This window comes from Aureobasidium pullulans, assembly GCF_000721785.1.
Source record: "Aureobasidium pullulans EXF-150 unplaced genomic scaffold scaffold_9, whole genome shotgun sequence".
NCBI lineage: Eukaryota > Fungi > Ascomycota > Dothideomycetes > Dothideales > Saccotheciaceae > Aureobasidium > Aureobasidium pullulans.
The window spans coordinates 747,202-772,864 of NW_021941029.1; the positions used below are offsets into that span (position 1 = coordinate 747,202).

The 25,663-nt window shown below is 49.6% G+C and overlaps 6 protein-coding genes across 6 annotated transcripts; 4 read left to right on the top strand and 2 right to left on the bottom strand.

The window, feature by feature from the left end:
- The first annotated feature begins 258 nt into the window (after window positions 1–258).
- Window positions 259–2,359, top strand: M438DRAFT_297019 (uncharacterized protein). Its single transcript, XM_029901930.1, has 6 exons — window positions 259–622; window positions 676–926; window positions 991–1,268; window positions 1,322–1,594; window positions 1,645–1,734; window positions 1,790–2,359. Exons 1-6 carry the CDS (start codon window positions 327–329, stop codon window positions 2,162–2,164), a joined length of 1,563 nt encoding a protein of 520 aa, XP_029760711.1. The 5' UTR covers window positions 259–326; the 3' UTR covers window positions 2,165–2,359.
- Window positions 2,360–3,055: 696 nt separating this feature from the next.
- Window positions 3,056–6,127, bottom strand: M438DRAFT_297021 (uncharacterized protein). Its single transcript, XM_029901931.1, has 2 exons — window positions 5,590–6,127; window positions 3,056–5,537 (listed from the first exon to the last, which is right to left on the bottom strand). The coding sequence occupies exons 1-2, from the start codon at window positions 5,989–5,991 to the stop codon at window positions 3,288–3,290; spliced, it is 2,652 nt and encodes an 883-aa protein (XP_029760712.1). The 5' UTR covers window positions 5,992–6,127; the 3' UTR covers window positions 3,056–3,287.
- A 2,674-nt stretch (window positions 6,128–8,801) lies between these two features.
- Window positions 8,802–10,546, bottom strand: M438DRAFT_297024 (putative beta-1,3-glucan-binding protein). The gene is made up of 2 exons (XM_029901932.1): window positions 9,938–10,546; window positions 8,802–9,887 (listed from the first exon to the last, which is right to left on the bottom strand). Exons 1-2 carry the CDS (start codon window positions 10,375–10,377, stop codon window positions 8,954–8,956), a joined length of 1,374 nt encoding a protein of 457 aa, XP_029760713.1. The 5' UTR covers window positions 10,378–10,546; the 3' UTR covers window positions 8,802–8,953.
- A 1,986-nt stretch (window positions 10,547–12,532) lies between these two features.
- Window positions 12,533–14,153, top strand: M438DRAFT_273355 (putative 2-methylcitrate dehydratase; the record flags this gene model as incomplete). The annotated part of the gene is made up of 3 exons (XM_029900629.1): window positions 12,533–12,646; window positions 12,713–13,490; window positions 13,549–14,153. 3 exons carry the CDS (start codon window positions 12,533–12,535, stop codon window positions 14,151–14,153), a joined length of 1,497 nt encoding a protein of 498 aa, XP_029760714.1.
- A 511-nt stretch (window positions 14,154–14,664) lies between these two features.
- M438DRAFT_405737 (ABC transporter domain-containing protein) lies at window positions 14,665–18,496 on the top strand. Its single transcript, XM_029909804.1, has 2 exons — window positions 14,665–18,185; window positions 18,244–18,496. The coding sequence occupies exons 1-2, from the start codon at window positions 14,877–14,879 to the stop codon at window positions 18,277–18,279; spliced, it is 3,345 nt and encodes a 1,114-aa protein (XP_029760715.1). The 5' UTR covers window positions 14,665–14,876; the 3' UTR covers window positions 18,280–18,496.
- A 924-nt stretch (window positions 18,497–19,420) lies between these two features.
- On the top strand, window positions 19,421–21,002 carry M438DRAFT_273674 (aquaporin-like protein; the record flags this gene model as incomplete). The annotated part of the gene is made up of 3 exons (XM_029900654.1): window positions 19,421–20,035; window positions 20,090–20,278; window positions 20,334–21,002. 3 exons carry the CDS (start codon window positions 19,421–19,423, stop codon window positions 21,000–21,002), a joined length of 1,473 nt encoding a protein of 490 aa, XP_029760716.1.
- Between the last annotated feature and the right edge of the window lie 4,661 nt (window positions 21,003–25,663).

The window sequence follows — 25,663 nt, forward strand, 5'->3', positions numbered from 1 at the left end:
TACATTGTATGAAAATGGTTTACGAGAGTTTTTAATAGGTGCTACATGTGTGATTGAAAGTAGGAAGCCAAGATCGATAAATTGCTGAAGCGTGTTGGTGTTGGGAGAAGGTCATCCTCATATGCAGCTGTTCACGTGGGGTTGTTGATGGATCCATCACGCGATTCGACCAGGCAACCCATATTTGAGCCTGGGCATCCTTCATGACTACCCTTTGCATCTTCTTACGAACTCCTTAATAAGGACTTGGGAAGGAACCATGAAGACGTCCAAACTCCTAATAGCTGCGCAGACTTGCCCCAGGTGTCAAGGTCGAGGAAGGCACGATGAACCCGTACCCTAGACGCTCAGATGTGGATCTGCATAAACAAACCAGATACACTCCATCAACTTATCAAACAAATATGGGAGACTCGCCTCGCGCCAATCGCCATCATCGAAAACGACGCTCTCCAAGGCACAAATCGTGGTATCAAGAAGGCGTGCCTGTCAAGATCCACATCGGCAATCGTCGCTCGCCAAACTACCACAGTTCGATCCAGGTCACCAGCGCAGATGGCGATAGATTCGCCGCTCTCGTTCATGAGACCCTTTCGATGAATCCACATGATCCATTGCTGATGTAGGTGTGCGATCTTCCCATCACTGCCGGAGACTGACTGTGCTTCGCCTCAGAACTTTCAATGGCTACCAACCATGGCTTGAACAAGTCATTTCGACCTGTATCGATGATCGCTATGATGAACTCACAGATCTGAACAGAGCACTGCAGTTCGACGACACGGTCAAATTTCCAGAGCGAAGTAACAAGCGAAGCATGCAAATCCCTTGGTCCTTCCTTGTTGATCAGATGAACGTTCCGGATGTGTACTGGTGGACTTTTGGCAAAGACCCACCTCCAGACCATCCACAGGGCATTGATGAAAGTCGGTAACCATTCTCGAAACCGAATTGTCTCTAAGGAAGCTGACTTTCTTTTACCATCTTCAGTCGACGACTATCGTTTCCGTATTGCTGCCTGGAGTTGTGGTCGTCGCGCCTGTCGTTTCGACGAGAGGGTTCCTGTGGTCCTCATCTTCACTCAATCCAAGATTCCAGCCGAGAATGTCATGCACGACCTCTTCTTCCCATACTTCTACGAAGATGAAGAATACGATAGACCGCGCAGGGATGAGGAGACCGTTTGCTGGACTTTCTTACGCTTGTACTGGCTTCTTACCGACTGGCAGAACATTATCCGTGAGATTGAGAGAGAGTTGGAGGAAGCCGTGAGTTTCTGGTCGATTATCCTTCCTATAACTTACTGATTGTCCCTGCACAGGAACTCAACAGCCGTGGAAGGAAGTTTCCAGTCAAGCTGCGGACACGCATCATGCACAAACAGATTGATCGCATCTACGAACTCAGCGAGTACATGCGCTTCCACTCGAGATCATTCAAGAAGCTGCTCAAGCTGAAGGATACAATGCACAAGTCACCCGACGATGACAATGATCCCGTCTGGGATGAGATGGACGATGCTGTCGAAGATCTGGACCAATACGCCTACTATATGGACACTTTGAAGGAGCGTTTCCTCAACCTGATCGAGCTGGTCAGTGAACATGCTTGCCAACTCCAAGACAAGAGCTTACATTACGATAGGAGTTCAACATTGAGAACGCTAACCAGTCCGACTATTCACGCTACTTATCAATTCTCGCGGCCCTGTATCTCCCAATCACATATCTCACCGTAAGTTTCTTGACTGGTCCGATCGTTCACGACGAGCCATTTCTGACAGTCACAGAGCATCTTCGGTATAAGCACTCTGACGGCACCAGCAATTCTTTGTCTGTATATCTCGATTCCGTTATTGGTCGTCAGTCTGTTCTTCACTGTCTTCTTCCCATGGGCCATCAGTCGCTTCCAGAAAATATGGTATCCGGCCAGCAAAAACAATGTCAAATTACCGAAGAACAGCTTTACGTTGCTGGGAGAGGAGCTGCCATCGTCGGCAGATGTCCCTCGTGTCATACCCATTCGAGCCCCGAGCTTGCCTCGTCAGCACGCAGCTCGTCAGAGCCATCACAGGCGCAACAACAGCAAGCCTCGTTCAAAGTCGAGGATCAGATCACTCAGCGCCAGGGGAAGGCGTCGTCTCGGTGTCGAGGACAAGGTGTAAAGAGGCTTCCACCTCCTTTTCTTCGCCCTTTCAGCTAGGTGGAGCATAAACTTGTGATGTCGCTTGCGTTTGCTTTTCAACACGGTCAAAGCGGACACGAGCTGGCTGCAGATTTTCGACGGAGCAGCCACACGGACTACCCTGCATACAGACCTTACTCGTGCCACCGAATGTGAATTTAGCTTTTAGCAACACAAAGAAACAGAACAAGAAAAGTATTTGAGTAACAACCAAATTGTTCAAGGAACCCGAGCAGGGTCGTCGTCGTCGGCCATCGCGAGCTGGGGTGATAATTTCCACAGAGACCAACAAGTGCACATGTCCGTGCGGCCGCGTGCTGCGACAACCAAAAACTGTTTGGAAAATAGAGGCGCTTTGGGCGTCATCTTCTCCCACGACGACCTACCGCTCGAGCGGCGAACGCCATATCGATTTCTCTCTCTCCATATGGTGGTCGGAGGCGCTGCCTCCTTTGTAACAGCTCGAGACATGTTTGCAAAGGTATTATTTCGGGAAATACCTATGCAGAGTCAGGGACCGGGAAGGGGAAAAGCTGAGAAAGATGCTTGGCTTTGGTGTCTTGGTGAAACGATGGCTTTCTTGTCTGAGTGGATGGAAGAAGTCCGTAGATCGAAATAGTTCTTTTATTTTTGGTCCGAGTCTGGGCTTCGGATTTGAGAGTGAGATGGAAAGGAGTGAGTCGAGGAGAAGATAGAATATGCAGAAAGAGCAGTGCCAGGAATAGTCAAGTGTAGCTGAAGCCTCGAAGACAGGGTCGCTTGTCGGATCGTGTACTTCTGGCGTACATCCGACTCGGGGAAAGAAATCTGTTGCCAACAGGTCGTCACTTGAACAATCAAGAAGAGAAGATAGAAGTAAATGTTTTGAAGCGATCGTATGAGATTTTTGGTATCAAGATAATAAAGATAATCTATAAGAGGTCTGGTGGTATGATATGGTCGAGAAGATTACTAAGAAAGTCATATGGGTAAAAAAACGCCCGCTCGTGTGAAGGTATCCCTCTATCCACAACCTGATATCAAGAAAAAAAATGACAGCGTTATAGAGCTTGAACATAAGAAAAGAATTTGTAAACAGGAAAAGGAAAAGAAAACCGAGCTCTCTACCATGAGAAGGTCATGAGAGCAGGGTTGAGGGCGATGGGTAGCAGGAAATGCGATGCCACTATTGTTGCCATGGGCAAGATGGCGACGAAATCGGTAATCATCCAATCGTAAGGGATGAAGTCGGCAGTGGCGAGGACGATCATACCAACAGTGGCGACAATACAGAAGGAAAGCGAGTACTTGAAGCTCTTGAGCACCTTGGGCACCTCAATGAAGAAGTTGGAGAACTCGGCTTCCTTTCCGGTGGCACCCCATGTCATGTCGATTTCGAACATGTGAGCAAGAAGAGCCTGGGAGACGTGGAGAGACAGACCACCGAGGAAGATGGCGAGCATGAGAATCCACTTGAAGTTCTCGAAAAGAGCACCGAAGAAGGACTTGTCGCCGATACGGTAACGCATGATGGCGAGCGAGATGTTACCAAGACCGTTGAAGACAATAACGAGAGAGAACCAAACCTGCCACGAGTCGAGGTAGTACTTGTCCAGGTAACCGTTGAACCAACCCATGACGAAGTAGTTGACAGTGGTAAGGATCCAGGCGGCGCCAATGGCGTAGTAGGTACCGATGTAGGAGACGATGGTGATCTTGGAGGTCATACGAATGTTGGAGAAGAGGAACTGGCGGAACAGAGGAGTGAAGGGACCTCTGTAGAACCACTGGCGGAGAGGGTTGAAGAGGAGCTCGTTACAACCGTAGGCGTATTTCTCCCAACGGGCCAGCTCGTCGTAGACAGTAAGAGACACACCCTCCTTAAAGCCTTCACCAGCCCAGGCACCCATACGGATGATGTAGCCGTTACATTGGAGACGAAGAGACATATCGAAGTCCTCAGACACGTGAGACTCGGACCAGAACTTCTCGTAACCGTCCTCATCGAAGTAAGAAACCTGTTGGATGGCAGCCCAGCGAAGGATGGCGTTGTGACCGACGAAGGGGGCAACGTCACCGTTGGAGACAGTGTAACGAATAGCAGTGTAGATGAGGTTGGTGAAGAAGGTGATACCGTTCTCGAAGTAGGTGTGGACGACCTGCATGACACCGGAGCTGAATTGCATGATACCAACTTCGGGGCCCTGCTCCATCTCGGAGGCAGCGTCGAGAAGACAGTCGGAAGGAACACGGGTGTCGGAGTCGATGAGAAGGATGTAGTCGCCAATACGGATGTTACCATCAGCCCAGGCACGACCGTGCTCCTCGAGGACTTCACTGAGGCAGCGCTCGTAAGCCTGAGCCTCGTCGGCCTGAGTCCAGTCGTTACCACGAGAGATGGCGAGGAGCTTCTCCTCGACATTGCAGGAAACCATCAGACCGAAGTTCATGTTGGAAGCCTTCTTGAACTTTCCACGACGGACGAAGCCATCGAGACCGTGCTTGGGACGGGCAGTCCAACCAATGCTGTTGTCGGCGTAGAACTCGATTCTGGCCTCACGCTCCTCCTCGTCGAGAAGCTGAAGACCGTCATCGTTGATGAAGATGTTGGCGGAACCACCCTGGAGCTCGTAGGTCGAGATGGCTTGCTTGATAGACTTGACAGTAGGAGCGATAACGGATGCGAGACCCTCCTTGTAGACAGGGCACTGGATGGTGACGTGAGGCAGGTTGCGGCCCTGGATACGGCGAGGAAGCAGAGCAGAGTAGAAGCGGGAGTTCATGGTCATTTGGCGAACGGGACCAATCATCTGGGCAATACAACCGACAATGACCTGGGCGAAGAAGAGAGTGAAGAAGATTTGGACCGGAGACAGGGCGACGAACGCAATGCGGGTATAGCTGCCATCGATCTTGACCTCAATGGCCAATTGTCTGTAACCAGCGCCGAGAAGAGTGATAATGATGATAAGGGTGATTGTGACGAGGACGGTGTTCATGAGATGCGTGGGGCGGTTCTCGGGAAGAACCTCACCACTCTCCTCATCAATCTCCTCGGCGACGACTGCAGGGCCCTTCTTGGCTGCGGGCTCGTCGGTAACCTCTTCGGGCTCGCCAGTCTTCCAGACGAGCTCCATGAGCTCGCCCTCGATCAACTTGGCACGGTTGACAAGGTTGTTGGCATCATCGTCCCAGACGACAAGAAGTGCCTCTGAGGCGATGAAGGCAGCGAACTGATGCTTGCGTGCTCTAGGAAGATCCTCCATTGTAGGAAGAATCTGTACTCTCAGACCGTTCATGAGCGGCACATCGACGGCGTCTGGCGACCAGGCAAGGAAAGTCTTGATGATACGGGAGTTGACAGTCATGGCACACTGGAAAGATGTTAGGCTAGATCTGATATGGTTGGAAATTCGAGGTGCTTACCTGCACGTTAAGTGCTGCGCATGCCATGGCGAAAGTGGATGTGCTGAGAGAGGGAGGGCAAGCCAGGTAGCTGCCCTTGAACTTTCTGAGAAGAACACCCTCAACCTCACCGCTACCATCACCAACCCATAGTCTAGCACATTGTTGTTGGAAGAGGTAGTTAACCATGACCTCGTGCTTGATGTCGTCCATGAATCCGGATCTCGCTGAAGGTGCAATTGATGCACCTGATGAGAGGAGTCCATTTCTGGGTGTGGAAAGGCCAGAGGGTGTGGCACTGGCAAATGCTGGTGTAGGAGGAGCGAGAGGCTTCTCGTTGATCTCGCTCATCTCGTTGGCTGGTGTGGCATTCTTCTTCTCTGCGTCACCCTTGCCAGCCTTGAAGTAGTTCTTGAGACCCATTGTGGGTTGTGGCCTCTAGTAGACCTTGTGGAAACGAGTGTCAGGCAGTAGATAGTCGTACTTAGATCCGGGGTGGAGGATCGTTGTTCCTAGTCAAGATAGTCTTGATAGTGTGGAGATAGGAAGCGAATGGCGGTTGCGAATTAATGAAGGGATGAGAAAGAGGAAGGGAGAAGTGGGAGGAAAAGCTGGTGTATATGAAAAGCTCCAGATGAACAGACCTGGAACGGTGACCGGGAGACTGGATACATGATAAAGCAGAAAGGCGTTGAATGCTGACGAAAACGGTAGTGCACTACTGTATTCGGCCCAAATGCTATTCTGGCACAGAGCTGAGCACGCCGCAGGACCGTGGGAGACAGACTGATCTGAGATGCGGGTCTGGAATCGAATGCTCAACGGGCACGTTGTGGCTTCGGTTAGTTCCAAGGTAAGGCACATGGGCTGGAAGCAGATATGAGTTTGCATCGCGCTTGTCGAACGGCGCCGAGTCAAGAAACGGCAACTGAGACAAGTGCGCTCACTGATCGACCTCTTTCTGGAGATGCGGTGGCTAGGTCTGAGCGTAGCGAGGGCTAGGGCGACCCCAAGGCCCAAACGGGCAGGAGCGCCAATACTCGAACCGTGTCGGGCTATGATGTGTATAAGGTCATGCGAAAACCCAAGTATTGCTATTGTATACCATCGTCATACATCTCTGTGTCTCCTTGCTGTCCGCGGACGCAATCGTATGTATCGGAAAATCGCATTGCATGTACACATGTCCCATGCAAAGTTCTTTCTTTAGAAACTGCGGTCATATTGTCAAGGTTCTGTCAACCTGCAAGGTACGGCCAGGGTGCCGTGATACGTAATAGTACGTACTCGGCAAACCAGGCACCTCGCAGAAGGATTCGCTTGTCTGGCAGCACCTCGAGCGCGTTCATGAAGAGCTGAATTCACGCGTCCAGAAGCTCTCGGACTTCACCTATAGACTCAGACATGCTGTTCAACCCTTGGCACCGAAGATGCGTGGCAATCTTTCTGGAAGCGCAGAAATGTCTCTGATTGTTTTTTGGCTTTTCTCGAGTATTGGAAATCTCAACCGTCATGGGCCGTAAGAAACTTACAAAGAAACTTGCGGATGGCAGGCGGGAATCTAACGGGAGCTCGAGCGCTAATGCACCGAAGCGTTGCTATATCCAGCCGCCAAGTCCCGAGCAAGGTTCGGCTGTGACCTCAACCTCAACTCACCTGTTTGCTGCTGCCATGCTGCAGCCATGCCACCGCCCTCCTTCAACGTGCATACAACTCTAACTTGCCTACTTGAATGCTTGCAAGCTCAGCCATTTTAGCTGCTGTTATAGCTTTCCGTGCCGTCGCGCGATGTTCAAGCAAGATTCAGTGTATCGCTTTGTAACAACCAACCTAAATGAGGCTTCGCCGGATCTTGCTCGAGGAAATTGCGTCTTGGATCCTCAGCTTTCATCTATCATTTTGCACCATTCTGCAATCAACTCTGCGCGTCAACGCGACGGATCGCGAGCTACCTCGGCTGCTCCGTTCCTGCTATTAGACTTCACTCCGAGATAGTGGGAAAAGCTTGGAGGTGCATACCACTTGCCGCGCCGCAAGTTTGTCAGGCGGCTCACCCGCGGCGGATCCACTCGGTTATAATTTTACACTCATCCTTATGTGCCAAGCGCCTTCAACATGCAGTCCATCCTTGTTTCCTGCAGTCACTGAGAAAATATCTTTACTCAATGGAATCGTGCATGGGTGGAAATGGCATGGTTGAGAGACTACTCCCCGTCCCTCCTGCATACACTTTCGATACCAATACATTGTACAAGCACATCAAGGATGAGAGGACCACCTCGGGCCCATGCTCCTATGGTGCATGTTTCCGAAGCAGATCCCCCAAGCGCAATGATCTTCAGATATCGCATCACGTCTCCAGATTCTCGGCCACTTCCTCGAACCAGCTGAACGTGTAGATCATCCCACACAACGACTATCTCGCCGTTTTTCACGAGGTTGACTGCTGGCAGCCAGCACAGCCCGCCTGCACTCAAAACAAGGCCTAGTGCTTGCAGCTGTCGACTTACGGCACTGATGTACGTTCAAGGGGTTAGTTCTCAGCTGCCCATCAAAAAACCCTGACTACGCACGAGAGGATAGAATGTGGCTTGACGATGAAGCTTGTCGTTCAGTGAAAAGCCATCATAGTAAAGTCACTGATTAGTTATGCGTGTGGCGCCGAGAGGCAGACTTTCTCGCGCTCTTGCGAGCAAAATGAAACAACACATGAACTGTAATAAGTTGAGACATTGCTGTGAGACTAGTAGCTGGGTAAGCATCATTCAACGTCACGGGTTTCACCCCCCACCCTGACCGTCGACTATCCTCTCACTGCCGGACGCTGGTCGGCCCCCGTTTGACTGAGATCCTTCCCTCAAACGGTCCACCAGCTTCATCACGTTCTGTCACGTTTCGTCTCTTGCAACGTATCTCAAAGACGTTGCTATCGCCGGCAGTAGTAGGGCAGAGAAACCCGTGGTCTCCGAGACTGACTATCCGTTATTCGTTGGACAGTTCGTCGCCCTCGACGTTTGTTGCTACGGTCGAGTGCCGGCTTGGGTTGGCGGGGCTGGGACAAACCGTTGGACGATTTAACCCAGACGGTTCTATTCAGCGATTGTATCCAGCGATTTTATCAAGGCAGGTATTGGGAATGCAATGTCTTCTCTGGGTGTACTCTATAGGTGGCTGGTATAGTTACCGATAACTAATACGAAGCATTGATAAATCATGGCGATCGGAAGTATTGAGTAGTCGTGAAAATTACAATGATATTTGTCTATATTCTGAAGATTCATGCCACCACCTTCTATGGTGGTTCAAGGCGGACCATAAACGCCTAGAGGTATCGAAATCCCAAAGACAAGAAAAACCAATCGCTATCAAAACAAATGAAAACTTTCTAGTTGCAGCCGTTGTATCCCTTCTGCTGGTACATCTTCACACTCTTGACGATCATCTGACCGTTCTTCTCCCAGGTGGGGTACCACTGGTCGCGAGCATCCCAGAACTCCTTTCTGGCGAGGCCACTGCCATCAGTCCAAGGCTTGCCCGAAGCACCGTCCTCGAACCAACCATTGGTACCACCGACAGCGACGTTGAGAATGAGGTAGAAGTCTTGGTCGAAGGGAGTGTTGTCCTTGCCAGTAGCAGCCCAAGGGTTCATGAGAGCGGTGCCGTTACTGTCGCTGACGGGGAATCTACCCTTTTGCCAGAAAGGCTTGTCGAAGTTGACGTACATGACCTGGAGAAGACGAGAGTCGACGTAGGTGAAAACATACTTCTCGGACCACTCGAGGCCGAAAGTGTGGAAACCCTTGGAGTAGGTAGTGTGGAGAGCAGCGTGCTTGTTGTTGTTGAGCCACCAACCATCGTTGGCAGAGTTGGGACCCCAGTGGAGAGTGCTGCTCATGACGTTGTTGCCGCCCTGAGCGTAGGTGTGGTTGTTTCCGCGAGACTCCATGATATCAATTTCACCAGAACGAGGCCAGGCACCGTATACATTGTCCTTGGGCAACATCCAGATGGCGGGCCACAGCCAGTCACCCTCAGGGAGCTTGGCCTCGACCTCGATGCGACCGAACTTGATGGATGCACCACCCTTGGTGCTAATGCGAGCGGACTTGACGGGGTTGACAATGGTACCGTTGGTGGTGTTGGTGCCGGTAATACAGTTGGACCAGACATCAGACGAGCAGGAGCCGTCTGCGAGCAGGTTGATGACGTTGTTCTGCTCAATGAGCTTTGCGTCTTGAAGAGTGGGCTTCAGGTAGAGCATGCCATCCTGGATGAATGAGTTCTCGTCGGTGTTGGTGGTCATTTCGAATTGGCCGTTGCTGTGATAGATTAGCGAATGCTTACGAGGTCATCAAGTTCGATCACATACCCGAAACCGCCAACCTCGACCTCCTTTTGCCAGATCTTGCTGTTGAAGCCGCCCGAGAAGTCATCCTCGAAAACGGAGCAGTAGCTGTGGTTGGTGACACTGGCCAGACCATCGTAGATCAAGAAACCAGTAAGAGCGATACCGATCGCAATACCGATGCAAGGAATAATGGTCACCCACTTCTCCTTGGGATCCTTTCTCTCGAGCCAGGGCTTTTCGACTTCACCCTTCTTCACACGTCTAGAGTGGAAGTATCTCTGCTGAGGCATCTGCAGAGCTGTGGAAGAACCCGCAGCAGAGACGGGCATTGAGCCATAGGGAGTGGCGAAGGGGTTTGCTCTGGGAGCGGGAGTGATGGCCTCGCTCTCGGGAGTACCAGGTCTGAGATAAGGTGTAGCATTGGCCGATGAAGCGGCAGTGCCATTGTTGCGGTCGTCCATGGCGAGGGACTCTTGTGTAGTGTGAGTGTGGATGTACTTTGACTGATGCCTGTTGCTGCTACCACAAAGAATAAACGAGTGGAAGGAGGATTGAAGACGTGAAAGGCAGGAAAATTAGTAGAGACGAGAACGTTTCTACTGACGGCTGACCTGGGGCTTTTGAGCAATGGACCAGCGAGCAGGACCGTTTGGGTTCAAGTAAGCCAAGCACCAACCGATATAGCAGCGCATGCAGTCTAGTCCTTCCGTGGAGCGTTACGCTACGTAGAAGCTCGAGAAGAAACAGCATAACGTTGAGACTCCGGGCCAGGTGCAACGGCGCAAAGTGGACCAGTAGCCGAGCCCCTGCGGTCTTACCTTACCAGCAAACCTACCTAATTCTCGCGCCATATCCGTGCCAGGTTGTGGCGTGGCGACGAGTGAGCCGCCCGCGCAGCTCGCGTGGTCGATATGATCTGCCCGTACAGGGTACTCCACATACGATGCAGCACACACCTTGCAATAAACAAGGGCCGTGTGCTGATGAGTTGAGCAATCGAATCGGGCAGCGAATCCAATAGCGCGATGTTTTTTTCGGGTGAGGATGCGAGTCTTGTTTGGGAAAAGGCGCTAATCAGATCTGCGCCAGGCACCGGCCGTCAAAACCATGTCTCTGTCCGAGCTCATCAAGCTCCCGCCTACGCCGCCCATTGGTACCTCGGTCGACTCGGACCTGCATCGAGACTTGAGCTTGTTGTACTTTTTGACGCCTCAAAATTTGAGAGAGACTCGAAGGAACATGCTGACAAGGCAGAGTCAGGAACCAGACGTCGATGGCTTGCACGTCATTTCCGTATTGCGTCCGCAAATCTTCAGCCAGGCAATCTCGAATTGCAATTTGCTTGAGCGGCGCCTCAGCCGAATGGCTTCTGTTGTTTCTGTTCAGCTGTCAAGTGTTTGCTCAGCATATTCGGCGAGACCGTGATGCACTTTTGACGCCGTGAACCATGCGGCCAGGGACGCACAGCTGAGATCGTAAGATGCAGGCATTCTTGCTGCAAGTTTTTTCTAAATTCTCAACCAAGTGGTTGGCCTAAAATTAGCAAGACTCTACCCACTTGACTGCTTCTCGCAATATATTGTTATCGGGGACAACACATCTATCATGGTCCCCAATACTCGTATGTCTTATCTGTACTGGGTACCTCTTTGCCGGCGATATCCTCTCACACCCACCTCGCTTCACTAATCCACACACTCATTGGGCAGACCATACGCTGTACTCAACGTTCTACAAGCTTTATCGAGTGATGCATGTGTTTTGTTGTCAGGACTTCTACTGCTTGTTGTGAGTATTGAGTATTGCTTGATAGTGGTGGCTTTTCGATCTCCCATATCCACGAAATTGTGGTCAGGATGTTGTCTCGACATTTCTTCTTCATTCACTCAACGGAGTAATTCTGCTCAGTTCAGTCTTCAGACATCCAGCAGAGAGCATGTTTGGCATTATTATAAGGCTGTGGTTAAGACCAAACCATGTCGTCAACATAGGCCATGATTGATACCAGGGTTGCCCGCTCGTCATCCGTCTTGATGGAAACATGAAGTCACCATGAGACAGTAACCACAGTCTAATTCGAACACTGGATGTGGCGATACGCAGTATGCATGTCTTGCAGAATTACATCTGTCTCTAGCCAAGCTTCCTACTTGCCTGCGATTCAAAGCCCGTAGACAATGCAGACTCGTAGAGGTAACTCCTTTGCTCCCTTGGCCCCCACCTTCGGCCCTCGGTAACCCGGTAACGGACGCGCCTGACATCTGAAGGCGGGGTCGTGGTTGACCAAGCGGCGACGTAGCCAAGGTAGGAAGCTAGGTTCGAGGAGCTGTCCAGCTATCAGATCATCTGCAGAGGTGAAAACTTCATTTATTTGTTCTTGCATTCACCTTCTTACCCAACTTCGCAGCCCTCTCTCGGTCAATCTACCGACACAAACACACTGGTGGACTTCGGGCAGTGATGTCTTCCCCACTGAGCCGTACCTTTCTCCGCACTTGCTCCAGAAACATTGTCAGCCAGCGCGCCCTTCTCTGCAACACTGCTAGAATCACCAGCAGAGCATCAATCGCCCGAACAGCTTTCTCCGTCCGCTCTGCAGCCCCATTCTCTACCACCATGAAGCCCAACTCGGACGCCATCGCCAGCCCGGCCCCTGCTGCCGAGTTTGATCGCGAGATCACCGACATGGCATCCTACATCCACAACTACAAGGTCACCTCCGAACTTGCTGTATGTCCACAATCACTCCAACGTCATGTCCAAGACCGCCAAACTGACTATTGTTTCTGTGTGTAGATCGACACAGCTAGATACGTCTTCCTCGACACGCTGGGCTGCGGTCTCAAGGCCCTTGAGTTCCCCCACTGCACCAAGCTTCTGGGCCCTGTCGTACCCGGAACAACTGTCCCCAATGGTACAAGAGTTCCCGGCACCCCCTACCAACTCGATCCTGTACTCGGTGCCTTCAACATCGGTGCCATGATCAGATGGCTCGATTTCAACGACTGCTGGCTTGCCGCTGAGTGGGGTCACCCCAGTGACAACTTGGGCGCCATTCTGTCTGTTGCAGATTGGATTAGCAGAACCAACCGCAACGGTGGAAACTTGGGCAATGGAAAAATCTTCACTGTGAAAGACGTCCTCGAGGCCATGGTCAAGGCACATGAGATCCAGGGTTGCATGGCCTTGGAGAACTCCTTCAACAAGGTTGGTCTAGATCACGTTGTTTTGGTCAAGGTCGCTTCGACCGCCGTTGTCAGTCAAATGCTCGGCCTTTCCGAGGCTCAGACTCGCGATGCCATCTCGCAAGCATGGGTCGACGGTCAGAGTATGCGTACCTACAGACACAGCCCCAACACCATGAGCAGAAAGAGTTGGGCTGCAGGCGATGCTTGCGAAAAGGCCGTCAACCTGTGCTTGAAGGTCATGAAGGGTGAGGGCGGTATGGCAACTGTGCTTACTGCTCCTACCTGGGGTTTCTACGACGTCAACTTCCACGGTGCCAAATTCAACTTCCAGAGAGAATACGGAAGCTATGTCATGGAGAACGTTTTGTTCAAGGTCTCTTACCCTGGTGAGTTATAACTTGTGAATTATGACAGCAAGCGTTTGTGCTGACAGTACATCAATAGCCGAGTTCCACTCGCAAACTGCCGTCGAAGCGGCCAGCCGTATCAACAAGAAGCTCAAGGCCATGGGCAAGAGCGCCAAGGACATCAAGGATGTTACCAACAGAACACACGAGGCCTGCATCCGTATCATTGACAAACAGTTGAAGCCCATGGACAACTTTGCTGATCGTGACCACTGTGTCCAATACATGGTCGCAACCATGTTCGTCTTCAACCGCCTTGAGGCATCAGACTACACAGATGGATCCGAAGCAGCAGAAAGCCCGCTTGTCGAGTCGCTTCGCAAGAAAATCAAGTGTGTTGAAGACCCTCAGTACACCAAGGACTACCATGACCCCGAGAAGAGAACCATCTCCAACGCATTGACCGTCACATTGGAAGACGGCACAACCTTGGAAGAGGAGATTGTCGAGGCACCTCTTGGACACAGACTGCGTCGTGAGGAAGCCAAGCCAGAGATCATGGCCAAGTACAAGAGACATCTGGGCCCTCACTTTGATGAGGCGCGGGTAAAGGAGCTGGTAGACCTCGGTAACTCGCCTGAGAAGTTGTACGGCATGGAGATTGACAAGTACGTTGACCTCTACGTCAAGGAGAGCATGTAAGCAGTAGAAAAATAGAAAAGAAATACTAGACCGCTCTGTCGACGTTTGTACTACCTCAAGGCAAGACTTTGTTGAAGGATCTCGACTCATTAAACGCTGATGACGCTTTAGCGCGAGTCAATTGGAAGGATGTAAGCACGTGAAGTTGGGGTATCGATACTGACCGAACGAGACTTGTTATGCAGCACAAGCCAAGACGCAGCCTGGACTTAGCAAGAACGACCATCTTGCTACCAAGGCTGTATATTGATTGTAAACGTTGTGGATTGTCGCATTCTCGTTGGATGTTGACCTTGCTCTCAATGAGATCGCTCATCTAGACAGTCATGTAGTAAGTGAGCCAGGTGAGCCCGATAAGAAGCAGGAGTTCGGCCTCGGTCTTTATCATTATCCCCAGGCCACGCTGAGTAAGATGGGCTCGACGTTCAGTATCCAGTCCGCGTTGGCCCGCCGCCCGGCAAGAAAGTCGCTGACCGAGGGGGCCGCAACAAAAAAAATCCCATATCAGCCCAACCAACTTCTTCTCTTTATTCAACCATCTTGAAGGAGTGCTTGATTGCAAACACCTTCTCTCTCCACTCTCCACTCTTGTTAGTTGTTTTTCTCTCGGGTTTTCTGGTATCGAGATCCCTTCTCCGGTTGCCTTTTCTTCCGGTTGCAAAAAGCGCAGCCCCTGCGCCTACGCCCTTATTCGCGCTTTTCTCCTAAAGAATTTTCTTGGATATGCCCCATTACGAAGAGCCCAGCATGAACAACACCGCCATCTCATCAAAGTCGGCGCCGCCGGCCCAGGAGGATATCTCCGCCATCACAAAGAGCATCTACGAATCAAAGACGTCGCAAGAGTCGCTCGACGCGGCCTACAGTCTCTGCGATGTCCTCCTCAACTCAGTCGGCTTCCGTGGCCTCAACGACTACAACGTTCTCGCAGAGGTGAAGAAGGCAGCCACAGACAAGAAGAACATCGGTCGCCGTGAGGGTGCCATGTTCGCCCTTGGCGCCATCTTCGAAAGATTCCCCAGCAAGCAACGCCTGAGCGAGGTCGTCTTCTTCTTGCAACACGAATACCTCTTGCCCATGGCTCTTGACGCTATTGCCGACAAGACCCCCAGCGTTCGCGACGGAGCCAAGTACGCCATTGATGCTCTCTACAAGGAGCTCAGTGCCGAGGCCAAGGTCTACGGCCTGCTGCCTATCCTGATCCAATACCTCCGCAAGGGCACTGCCAAGTGGCAGAGCGCTGTTGTCGCATACGACCTGGTCGGTCGCATGGCCGACGACGCCAAGATGGGTATGGAGAGTCTCGAGGCTGAGCAAGCCAAGGACGTTCTGCGCGAGGCCATGGGCCGCAAGCTCGAGGACCTGATCCCCATCGTCGAAGGTGGCATGCACGATCTCAAGTCTGAAGTCTCCAAGGCCGCCATCAAGGCCATGAACGCTCTCACCGCTCTCCTCCAGAACGACGATGTCATGCCTCGTCTCCCTCTTCTGATCAAGTCGATGGAGGACCCCTCCACTCAAAGTCTGCAAAAGGCCATCCACGCCCTGTCGCAAACCACCTTCGTGGCCATTGTCACCTCTCCCGTTCTCGCCGTTCTTACCCCTCTCCTCGAGCGCTCTCTCAACAGCCCCAGCACTTCCCAAGAAGTCACCCGTCAAACCGTCGTCGTTGTCGAGAACTTGACCAAGCTTGTTCACGACCCCGTCGAGGCCAGAGCTTTCCTCCCCAAGCTGCTCCCCGGTACCAAGGCCGTTCGCGACAGAGCCTCTCTTCCCGAGGTTCGTGAGATTGCCCAGAGAGCCCTCGATGTCATCGAGAAGGCCATGGGTCAACAAACCAACGGCGACCACTCCGAGTCCGACCGCACCACCCCTGAGGAGGTTGCTAAGGTCTTGGAGAAGGAGACCAAGGCCAATGGTGGTCTTCTCCAAATGTCTGGCGACGCCAACATTTGGGCTCTGGCTAAGCCTTACCTTTCGACCATGGTTGCCGAGGATGCCACCGACCGCAAGCTCAACCGTATCACCGCAAACATCGCCCCTTACATGTCTCCCCTCATGGAGGCTGGCAAGGCTGACGCTGTCGCCGAGGCTGTTCACAAATACTACGTCTCTGAGGATGAGCGCAAGTTCGGTGCTCCCCCACCTCTTGAGGATGGTGAAGTCGAGATTGTCAATGCCACCTTCTCTCTTGGTTACGGTGGTATGCTCCTGCTTTCGCACACCAACCTTCGTCTTCTCAAGGGTCACCGCTACGGTCTCTGTGGCAGAAACGGTGCCGGAAAATCTACTCTGATGCGCGCCATTGCCAACGGCAAGCTCGAGGGTTTCCCTCCTCAGGATGAGGTTCGCACCTGTTTCGTCGAGCACAACCAGGGTGAGGATGCCGATCTCACCATTCTCAACTACTGTTTGAAGGATCCCGAGCTCCAGGCTGAAGGCCAGGACAGAATCGTCGCCGTTCTCGAGGAGGTCGGTTTCTCTTCCGGTGCTGAAGGTCGCCAATCTGAAAAGGTCGGCTCTCTGTCTGGTGGTTGGAAGATGAAGCTCGCTTTGGCCAGAGCCATGTTGATGCGCGCCGACGTCTTCCTTCTCGACGAACCTACCAACCATCTTGATGTTGCCAACGTCAGATGGCTCCAGGAGTACCTCAGAACTCACACTGACATCACCTCGCTGATTGTCTCTCACGACTCTGGTTTCCTCGACGATGTCTGCACTGACATCATCCACTACGAGACCAAGAAGCTTGTCAACTACAAGGGTAACCTTGCCGCCTTTGTCAAGCAGAAGCCCGAAGCTGGTGCATACTACACTCTTTCCGCTTCTCAGGTCCAATTCAAGTTCCCCCCTCCTGGTATCTTGACCGGTGTCAAGTCCAACACCAGAAGCATTCTCCGTATGACCGACTGCAACTTCACCTACCCTGGATCTTCCAAGCCCTCGCTCCAGGGTGTCAGCTGTCAGCTTTCACTCTCCTCCAGAGTCGCCATTATCGGTGCCAACGGTGCTGGTAAGTCTACCCTGATCAAGCTTCTCACCGGCGAGACCATTCCTCAGACCGGAAAGGTCGAGAAGCACCCCAACTTGCGTATCGGTTACATCAAGCAGCACGCTCTTGAGCACGTTGAGATGCACTTGGAAAAGACACCCAACCAGTACCTCCAGTGGCGTTACGCTAACGGCGATGACCGTGAGGTCCTGATGAAGGGAACTCGTCAACTGACCGAAGAGGACAAGGCTCAAATGGAGAAATTCGTCGACCTTGGCCCTGGCATGGGTCAGCGCAAGATTGAGTCTATCATCGGTAGACAAAAGTGGAAGAAGTCCTTCCAGTACGAGATCAAGTGGGTTGGTATGCTTCCCAAGAACAACACCATGATTTCTCGCGAGACTCTCATGGAACTCGGCTTCCAGAAGCTCGTCCAGGAGTTCGATGACCACGAGGCCAGCAGAGAAGGTCTTGGTTTCCGTTCCCTGGAGCCCAAGGTCATCTCCAAGCACTTCGAGGATGTCGGTCTTGACCCCGAAATTGCCAACCACAACGAGATCAGCGGTCTGTCCGGTGGTCAAAAGGTCAAGGTCGTCCTGGCCGGTGCCATGTGGAACAACCCTCACTTGCTTGTTCTCGATGAGCCTACCAACTTCTTGGACAGAGACTCTCTTGGTGGTCTTGCCGTTGCCATTCGTGACTACAAGGGTGGTGTCGTCATGATCTCTCACAACGAGGAATTCGTCGGCGCTCTCTGCCCCGAGCAGTGGCACGTCGCCGACGGTCGCCTGACCCAGAAGGGCACCGTCGCCGTCTCGCTCGACCGCTTCGAGGACTCTTCCAAGCCTGGCTCATCTGTTGCCAGCTCGGTCGTTAGCTCCGCCGTACCTTCCACCGTCGGTACCCCCACTCAGAGCGATACTGAGGGTGGTGATATGGCTTTCAGAGCCAGAAAGAAGAAGAAGATGACTAAGAAGGAGCAGAAGGAGAGAGAGGTCCGCAGAAGACTGCGTCACATCGAGTGGCTCAACAGCCCCAAGGTACGTCCATCGCGATATCCCATCTTCATCACCTCGCGGAATGCTAACCAAATCACAGGGAACTCCTCACCCTCCTGACAGTGACGACGAGTAAAATAGTGCGCCGTATTGTGATTGCTGGTAATGATTTCATACCCAGATGTTCAGCTACGAATTGCAAAAGAAGGGTGTCACGGCGTTAATTTTTTCTTCTCTTTTCTGCGACACAATAGATTGGGCAGGCGTATCTTTTCTCTTCGCACGCCCGTTTTGGGCTATTATATCCACAGTTTTTCTGTTAGAGCAGTAGAATGTCATTTTTTCTCTCCCTCGTTTATGCACGGCGGACCAAGCGTCTGCCCTCCTTCATCGCCCACTTTTTTTTGAAACCATCTCTGCTCCGCTAGGAGTGTGTATCTTTGTAAGATCGTGGAGGTGTGGGAATAGTTTCATGATGATGCGGAGGTGACTTCAGGGCTGCATGTGTCAAAAGATGAGGCTCTTATCCCGCAAGTATGACCACAGATGGGATTCAAAGAGGAATAGATGGGCAACGGCATGCAATAGTCGCGAGATTTGGCCGCCGCTGGAGCGGACTCCGTAGAGGTTTGCGTGTCAGGTATCACGAAGATAGGGGATTTCTAAGAAAATCGAAGATCTGACGTCGTCGTTGGCCCTGCTTGTGTGAAGATTTGCAGGGTGAATTACTCAAAGGGGAAAGGGCATTCGACAAGCTGCAACCGTGAGGCTCAACAAGACCCGCTTATATCGTCACAGACCAGCGAACTTTCTCGGTCCCACTCTTGAATTCAATTTTTGTCGCTCGTTCAGGTACCCAGGCGGCAAAGGCGAGACGGTCATAATGAACGATTTCTCATTCTTGATTTTGATATATCAAAGACGACGACGACAATTCTTTCAAGTAACTCATTCAAACAACTGACCTTCTCCCACCCTCCTATCCAGAGTCCTCGACTCATTGGACATCAACAATCTCTTCATTCAGACTCCGTCTCTTATCCAAAACAACAACGAAAAATCAAATACACATGTCATCTCACAATATGAATCGAAATGTCTCTTTCCAACAACAAGGTCAGGCGCAGCAGCCTGAGCGACCAAACATGCAAAACCAGCGTACTGCAAGCACCTTGAGATCCAGGACGAATCGACCGGCGCGACCGGATATACGCAACCAACACACGGCTAGCACCTTGAGGCCTAGGATGAGTCGTATGGCCACTCAAATAAGTCGAATGGCCACCAATGGCACAGGAGGTACTGCGGAACAAGGTGGCTACTCACTAGCTGGCTCACAGCAACCCGAAGGTCATCGAGGTGGACCCAACAGAGAGACTTATGTCGCAGAAGGCTACCGTAATCTCAACCCGCAGTATGAGAAGAAACAGAATGAACCAACCTTCAGCTTGGGCTCTAATCTGCCACGCACTGTGCGTGGTTGGCAAGGCAAAAAGAAGAATGACCCCTCTGGAGTAGCTCCCGGTGTACAACCTGGCGAGAAGGGAGAGGGAGAAGCAGCACCTCAGCTTCAGGATACTGACGAACGCAAAAAACATCGCGGTGGATCCAAGCAGGATCCCGAACCGTCCCAGGATTACAAGCATCAGAATCACGGATCCACACAGAGTAATCAATCTGGAGGCATGATGATGCAAGAATCAAGCGCTCAGGCTGGAGATGGCGAGAACACAGGTGTGATCGCCGATGAAGCAACTTACACTCCTGGTGGTGATAGCGATGATACAACTCTGGCGCCTGAGGATGAGGATGTCCTTGATGAACCCGCGCCATTCAACTCGTTGGCAACAGTTCGTGCCAAATTCCAGGATGCTTTGGGTGAATGGTTGGGAGTGAGTTCTGCATTTGATTTATCACTTCTGTTCGCCTGCTAACTAAGCTTCCAGACAACAATCTTCATTGCAATAGGCGTCAGCAGTAACCTCGCTGTTGCAACTGGAGAATCACAGCACCCTGGAATTTACCAGAACATGTACTGGGGTTGGGGACTTGCAGTCATGTTGGGCATTTACATCTCGGGTGGAAGCTCAGGTGCCCATCTAAACCCAGCCATCTCTATCGCCTTGTGGATCTACGTGAGTCATTTCTACCCCGTCAATCATTCTTCAAATTGCTGACAATTATACTCAGAGAGGTTTCCCTGCGCGTAAACTTCCAACTTTTATCATTTTCCAGGCTCTGGGCGCCTTCACTGGTGGTCTCATCGCCATAGCAATCTATCGCGATGCCATCCTTTACAATGATGGTGGATTGATTGGTTCCTCAAGCGGCATCCAAATCTACACACAACCTAAAGAATACGTCGCCCCTGCCACTGCCTTTTTCACTGAATTTGCTGGAACTGCAATTCTTACTTGTTCGATCTTGGCTCTTGGTGACGACTCAAACTCACCTCCTGGTGCTGGTATGCATGCCTTCATCATCGGTCTCCTGACTATCGTCCTCGTCATGTCTCTTGGATCCAACACTGGTGGTTGCTTCAACCCCGTCCGTGACTTTGGTCCCCGCTTGGCTGCCATGGCCATGGGCTACGGCACTGAGATTTTTACCGCCTACCACAACTGGTGGATCTGGGGCGCATGGGGAGCCACAATCTCAGGCGGTCTTACTGGTGGCGTATTATACGATGTTTGCGTCTTCAAGGGCGGAGAGAGTCCTGTCAACTACACACCCAAAAAGTGGCAAGGAAAAACAAACGAAGGCAGACTGAATGTCTTGCAGATGTTCCGTCAACACACCCAAGCTCGCAATCTCGAGACTGCGATGGAGAAGGGCGAGGTTGAGAATGGAGGTTCTTGAGCAGACCGAGACTTGAAATTACAGTCTCTTTGGAGTTGAAAGACCTGGGCAAGGAAGGGTGAAGGTTGAAACACACCTGATCTCTTTCTTCTCCTACTTTGTCTCCATCCACTTCTGCTTCAACAACACCTTCATGTTTTTATGATGTTTTCAATTTTCCAAACGAGAAACATGACCTGCTGCCATATTTTGCGAGGAGTTTCTCTTTTTCTCTTACTACTGCGCATTTGCTTTTTTTCCCTAGTTTAATCTGGCTTTGTTCTTCCTTTTTTCTTTTTTCTTTTTCGCGCTGTTTCAATCCTTTGTAGTGGGTGGGTTGGTAGAAGATAGACTGGATAGAGATTAGATTTTCAGACGTTTTCGAACAATCGACAGTATAGAAGTTCTTTAGACCGAACAGTTTTCATTTTCTTTGCATGATCAAGCTGAATCGTCATTACCATCGAAAAAAAACTGTAAAAATGCACAATCCAGTTCAAGAAGGAGCCACTGTCCAACGAAGCAAGGCCAGTTCGCGATTCTACCCTTGCGGCTTCCGGATCAGAAAGTTTGTTTGAGGATGAACGAATGCATCACGCACACTCCACCTCCCGAAGCAGGATGTTTCTACCACTTTTGCAGCTGTCAAAATGCATAAATCAATTCAAAATTCAGCTCGTTGTTCATGGAAGGCTTCGTTGCCTTTTAGTTTCTTTGACTGATTCCCAGACCTTACATGACTTCAGGTGAAGGCATCATCTCCCGGCCACTGAAGCTGTCGAGATGTATAAGCTAATTCAGATGCAGCTTGATGTCCAGAGAGAGCGAAAGAGGCACAACTCACTGCCAGAACAACTCGCCGTCTCCTAGGCAGAACTTGGTATTATATGTAAGGCCGACATCGAGCAGTCTTCCTCTCATTTCTGTGCGTCGAGGGAACAGCGAACAATTCGCCTTTTTGTTCGAGCTTAGCTAAGATCCAATTCGATCTTCGCTCGGTTCGTTCCTATCTAGTAGGAACCACAATGTCGAACCCCTTTACGATACCACAAACCGACATTGACACGATGTGCTCGCAACTTGAGCCGGACCCATACACAATACCGCAAATCGACGAACAGGACGACGAAAATTTAGACACCGTTTAGAAGACACGACAAACGATTTCGTCTCTTCTCTTCCTTTGCAAACTAAACAATCAAAATGTCGCCAGAAATCCTCATCTCGATTCTCTCCTACTGGGAGCACGATATGCTTAACTGTTAATGTTACTTTGAAACTGTCTCTCCTACGACTACACCTCCGTCGTCCATATCCTGCGTCGAGGAAACCGCGAACAATTCGCCTTCTTGCTCTGCCAATATCCAATTCATTTTTAATCGATTTGTTCCCACCTAACAGTCTCCTTTTTGTTTAAGCTCGGCTAAGCTCCAGTTCAATTGGAATCACAATATCGAACCCCTTTACCCTATCACAAACCGACATTAATACAAGCTAGACATAGACATGATACCGCAAATCGACGTATAGGACGACGAAGACGTAGACACTAATTAGAAGCAAACACGACAGACGACACTTCTATTCGTACCGTCTGCGATGACTTCCTCGAGACGAACAATCTTAAGACACACATTAGATCGATGTCATTTTCGACAGCGCTCGGATAGTAACAATGTATTTATCGATAAGATAATGCAGGGCTATACACCGTTCTTGTTAAAGCCTATACGACAGTAACGACTAATCCTTAAGTTAGAAGAGGCCGACGAAGACATATTAGGCCGTGTTCGGTTTAGCGGCTTCGACTAACGGATTCGACTACTTGGCGGTCGATATCGTCGTTTTCGACAGCCGAAGTGGAAGTCGAGGGTAGCGTTCGGTTTAGGGAGTATTCGGTTCGCGCGTTAGAACTCCTTCTAGAGGCTTTAGATCGACTTAGAAGTACTTATAAGTTAAAGTTAACTATATCGCTCGGTTTGCGGAGCAGATTCGGGCGTTAATTCGATTTAGCTCATATTTAAAGTTTCAAATCAACTCTCTTACCAAAAAGGTCTTCTAAATCTGCCAAAAGATTTATGCTAGTCCTAAGCAACATATTGCTTTAAAAGCAAGCTAACACCCGCGTAAGCTACTATAATATTGCTATTATAGTTATATAAAGTAACAAACCGAACGACTTATCGAATTCACATTCGATTTAGAACTTTTGTATTTACCTCAAATAAAGTCATCTTCTTATAAGTTAAGTTAAAAAGCCTAGGAACGAACTAAATACTACCTTAACCCGTAGATTTAGTCGTTTAAGTAGAGGAATCGGTTAATATCTAGGCACCGATAGATAGTAACTTTTTTTAGCGTAAAATGTTAAATTCTTATAGGTAAAGCCCTCGGATTTAAAATTAAAGTTAAGAGGTTAATCTTTCGTTAGATCTAAGTGCGTTACGTACTATACTCTATAGATAGATGATTAAAGGAAGTAGGTAGTCCGCTACATCCTAGCGGTAAGTATATTAATGTAGAGATAGGGCACCTTACTAGACTAGAGCGCTTTAAACCTTAGTATTAGGACTTTATATATATCTAATATAAAGGGGTATAAATATACTAAGGATCTATAAGTAAGCGAGAAGATGTTATTCTATGCTACGAGACTAAAATAGGATGCTTTTAAGGACTTATTAAAGTATATATATATAAGTCTAACTTTACTCGCGTTACTTAGTCCTCTTAACTTCCTCTCCTTCTATTACTCTTTAAACTACATTAATAATAACTAGCCCTATCTACTTTATTATAAAGGCCTTTTCTACTAGCGCTAGCGATACTAAGAATAGACGCGCATTATTACCCTCTACTATTATACTTAAATTAGCTATCTAGTTATAGATATAGAGATACGTAAACTCCTTATAGAACTCGTAAGTAGCGTTAGTAATAGGATTAAATGCTATAATCTTATTACTTCTACTCTACTACTTACTTATTAAGTTAATGTAAGTAGCAAACTCTTAGTTTAGAGTAAGTATCTTCCTTATACTTTTACCTAGTATTACTAACGTTCGTTTCCTTATACTACTCTTATTAGTTATTTCCTCCTCTTTATTATTATCGCTATTAGCATTAGGTATTGCCGAAGGTACTATCTTACCTATAGTACGTACGTTTACGCCGATTATAGTTGTTACTACGAAGAGAAAGTCTAGCTAATCCTATTACTTAAGACATTAATATAAGAACTTCTTACCTTCTAGATGCTTTAAGAGGTAGTTATCTATGCCTTACTAAATCGATACTAGTAGGCTAGTATCCTTATCCTTAGCCTAACTAGAATTATCTATTATATAGACCTAGACTTTCTAGCAGTTCCTAAACTATACTACCTTATTGTTATACTTCTTCCTCGTTATAATAATCTTCTATATAGTAGGTATTACCTCCTTTACGGCCTTAATAACGACGACCTACGCCTCTAACTTCTAACTTAACCTAGTACGTTTACCTTTTTTTAACTACTCCTCTAATCTATCGAGTAGCTTAGCGACTATAGTATTAGTCTAGGCTAGGTATACGCTTCTACTATTACTTAATAAAGATATAACTAACTTACTTCGAGTAAAAGTTAGAGGCACGCTACTACCTAGTCTATCTAAAGGATTTATTAATAGGAATAACTAGCGAGCTAGTGTTAGTAACTAGCTAATTTCTCTTCCTTTAATAGACTTAGCGGGAGTTATAGATAGTATATAACGACGCTATTATTTAGCTAGTGTCACGGTTAGCTGTCTAGTTACACCTAACTATAACCCCTAGCCGCTAGGGTAACCCTAACCTTAGCCGGCCGCTTGCTAAGCGGCCGTGCGGAGTTACTAAGACTACTTACTACCTTCTACGACTCCTCCCTATTACCTCTTTGTCTCCTTATCTACGTCTCGTTATATAGCTTAGACCCGTATCTACGTATTATTACCTACTCCCGACTCCGCCCCTTAACATTACGTAGACTATATATACTTACGTAGCGCGCCTATCGCGCTAACTACCCTACGATAACCTTACGCCCGACGCCTCCTATCCTCCTAGATAACCTCGAGGTTTTTATCTAACATGTCTACGACTACCCCGACCTATAGTATAAGTTCCTAACCGATGTCTATTACTTCGCCGATTCCTAGGAATCTAAAAATATATCGCTATACTAGGAGAACGCCTCTCTTACCTACGAACTTAGCTAGACCCGCTAGGAACTNNACTAGACCCGCNNCGAAAAAGAGTCTATTTAGACTATATAAGCATACTAGTCCTCTAAACTTAAGGAGGTTCGCGAAAAACTTAAACGCGCTTCCGTAAATAAGGTCCGCGCTATTACTCGAATAGAAAACGCTCTTAAAAATNAAGCCTAGGCCCGCCGCTTAGAAGCNNAAGCTATTAAAGCTNCCCTNCCTACGGTTAATACCCCTACTACCTNNGATCCTATAACTCCCGATNTTAAGGATAACGTAGTATTTTACGGTCGAACGCCTACGCTTACTTCTCCNNCTCCCGAGTCTTCGATTAGCNNTTCNNAAAAGATACCTAACCCTAAAAAGTTTTAGGGAGATCGCTCCTAATTCGACGTCTTTGCCTCTAAGATTAGAGAAAAAATGAGCGTTAACTACGACCGCTTCCCTACTACCTAGTCC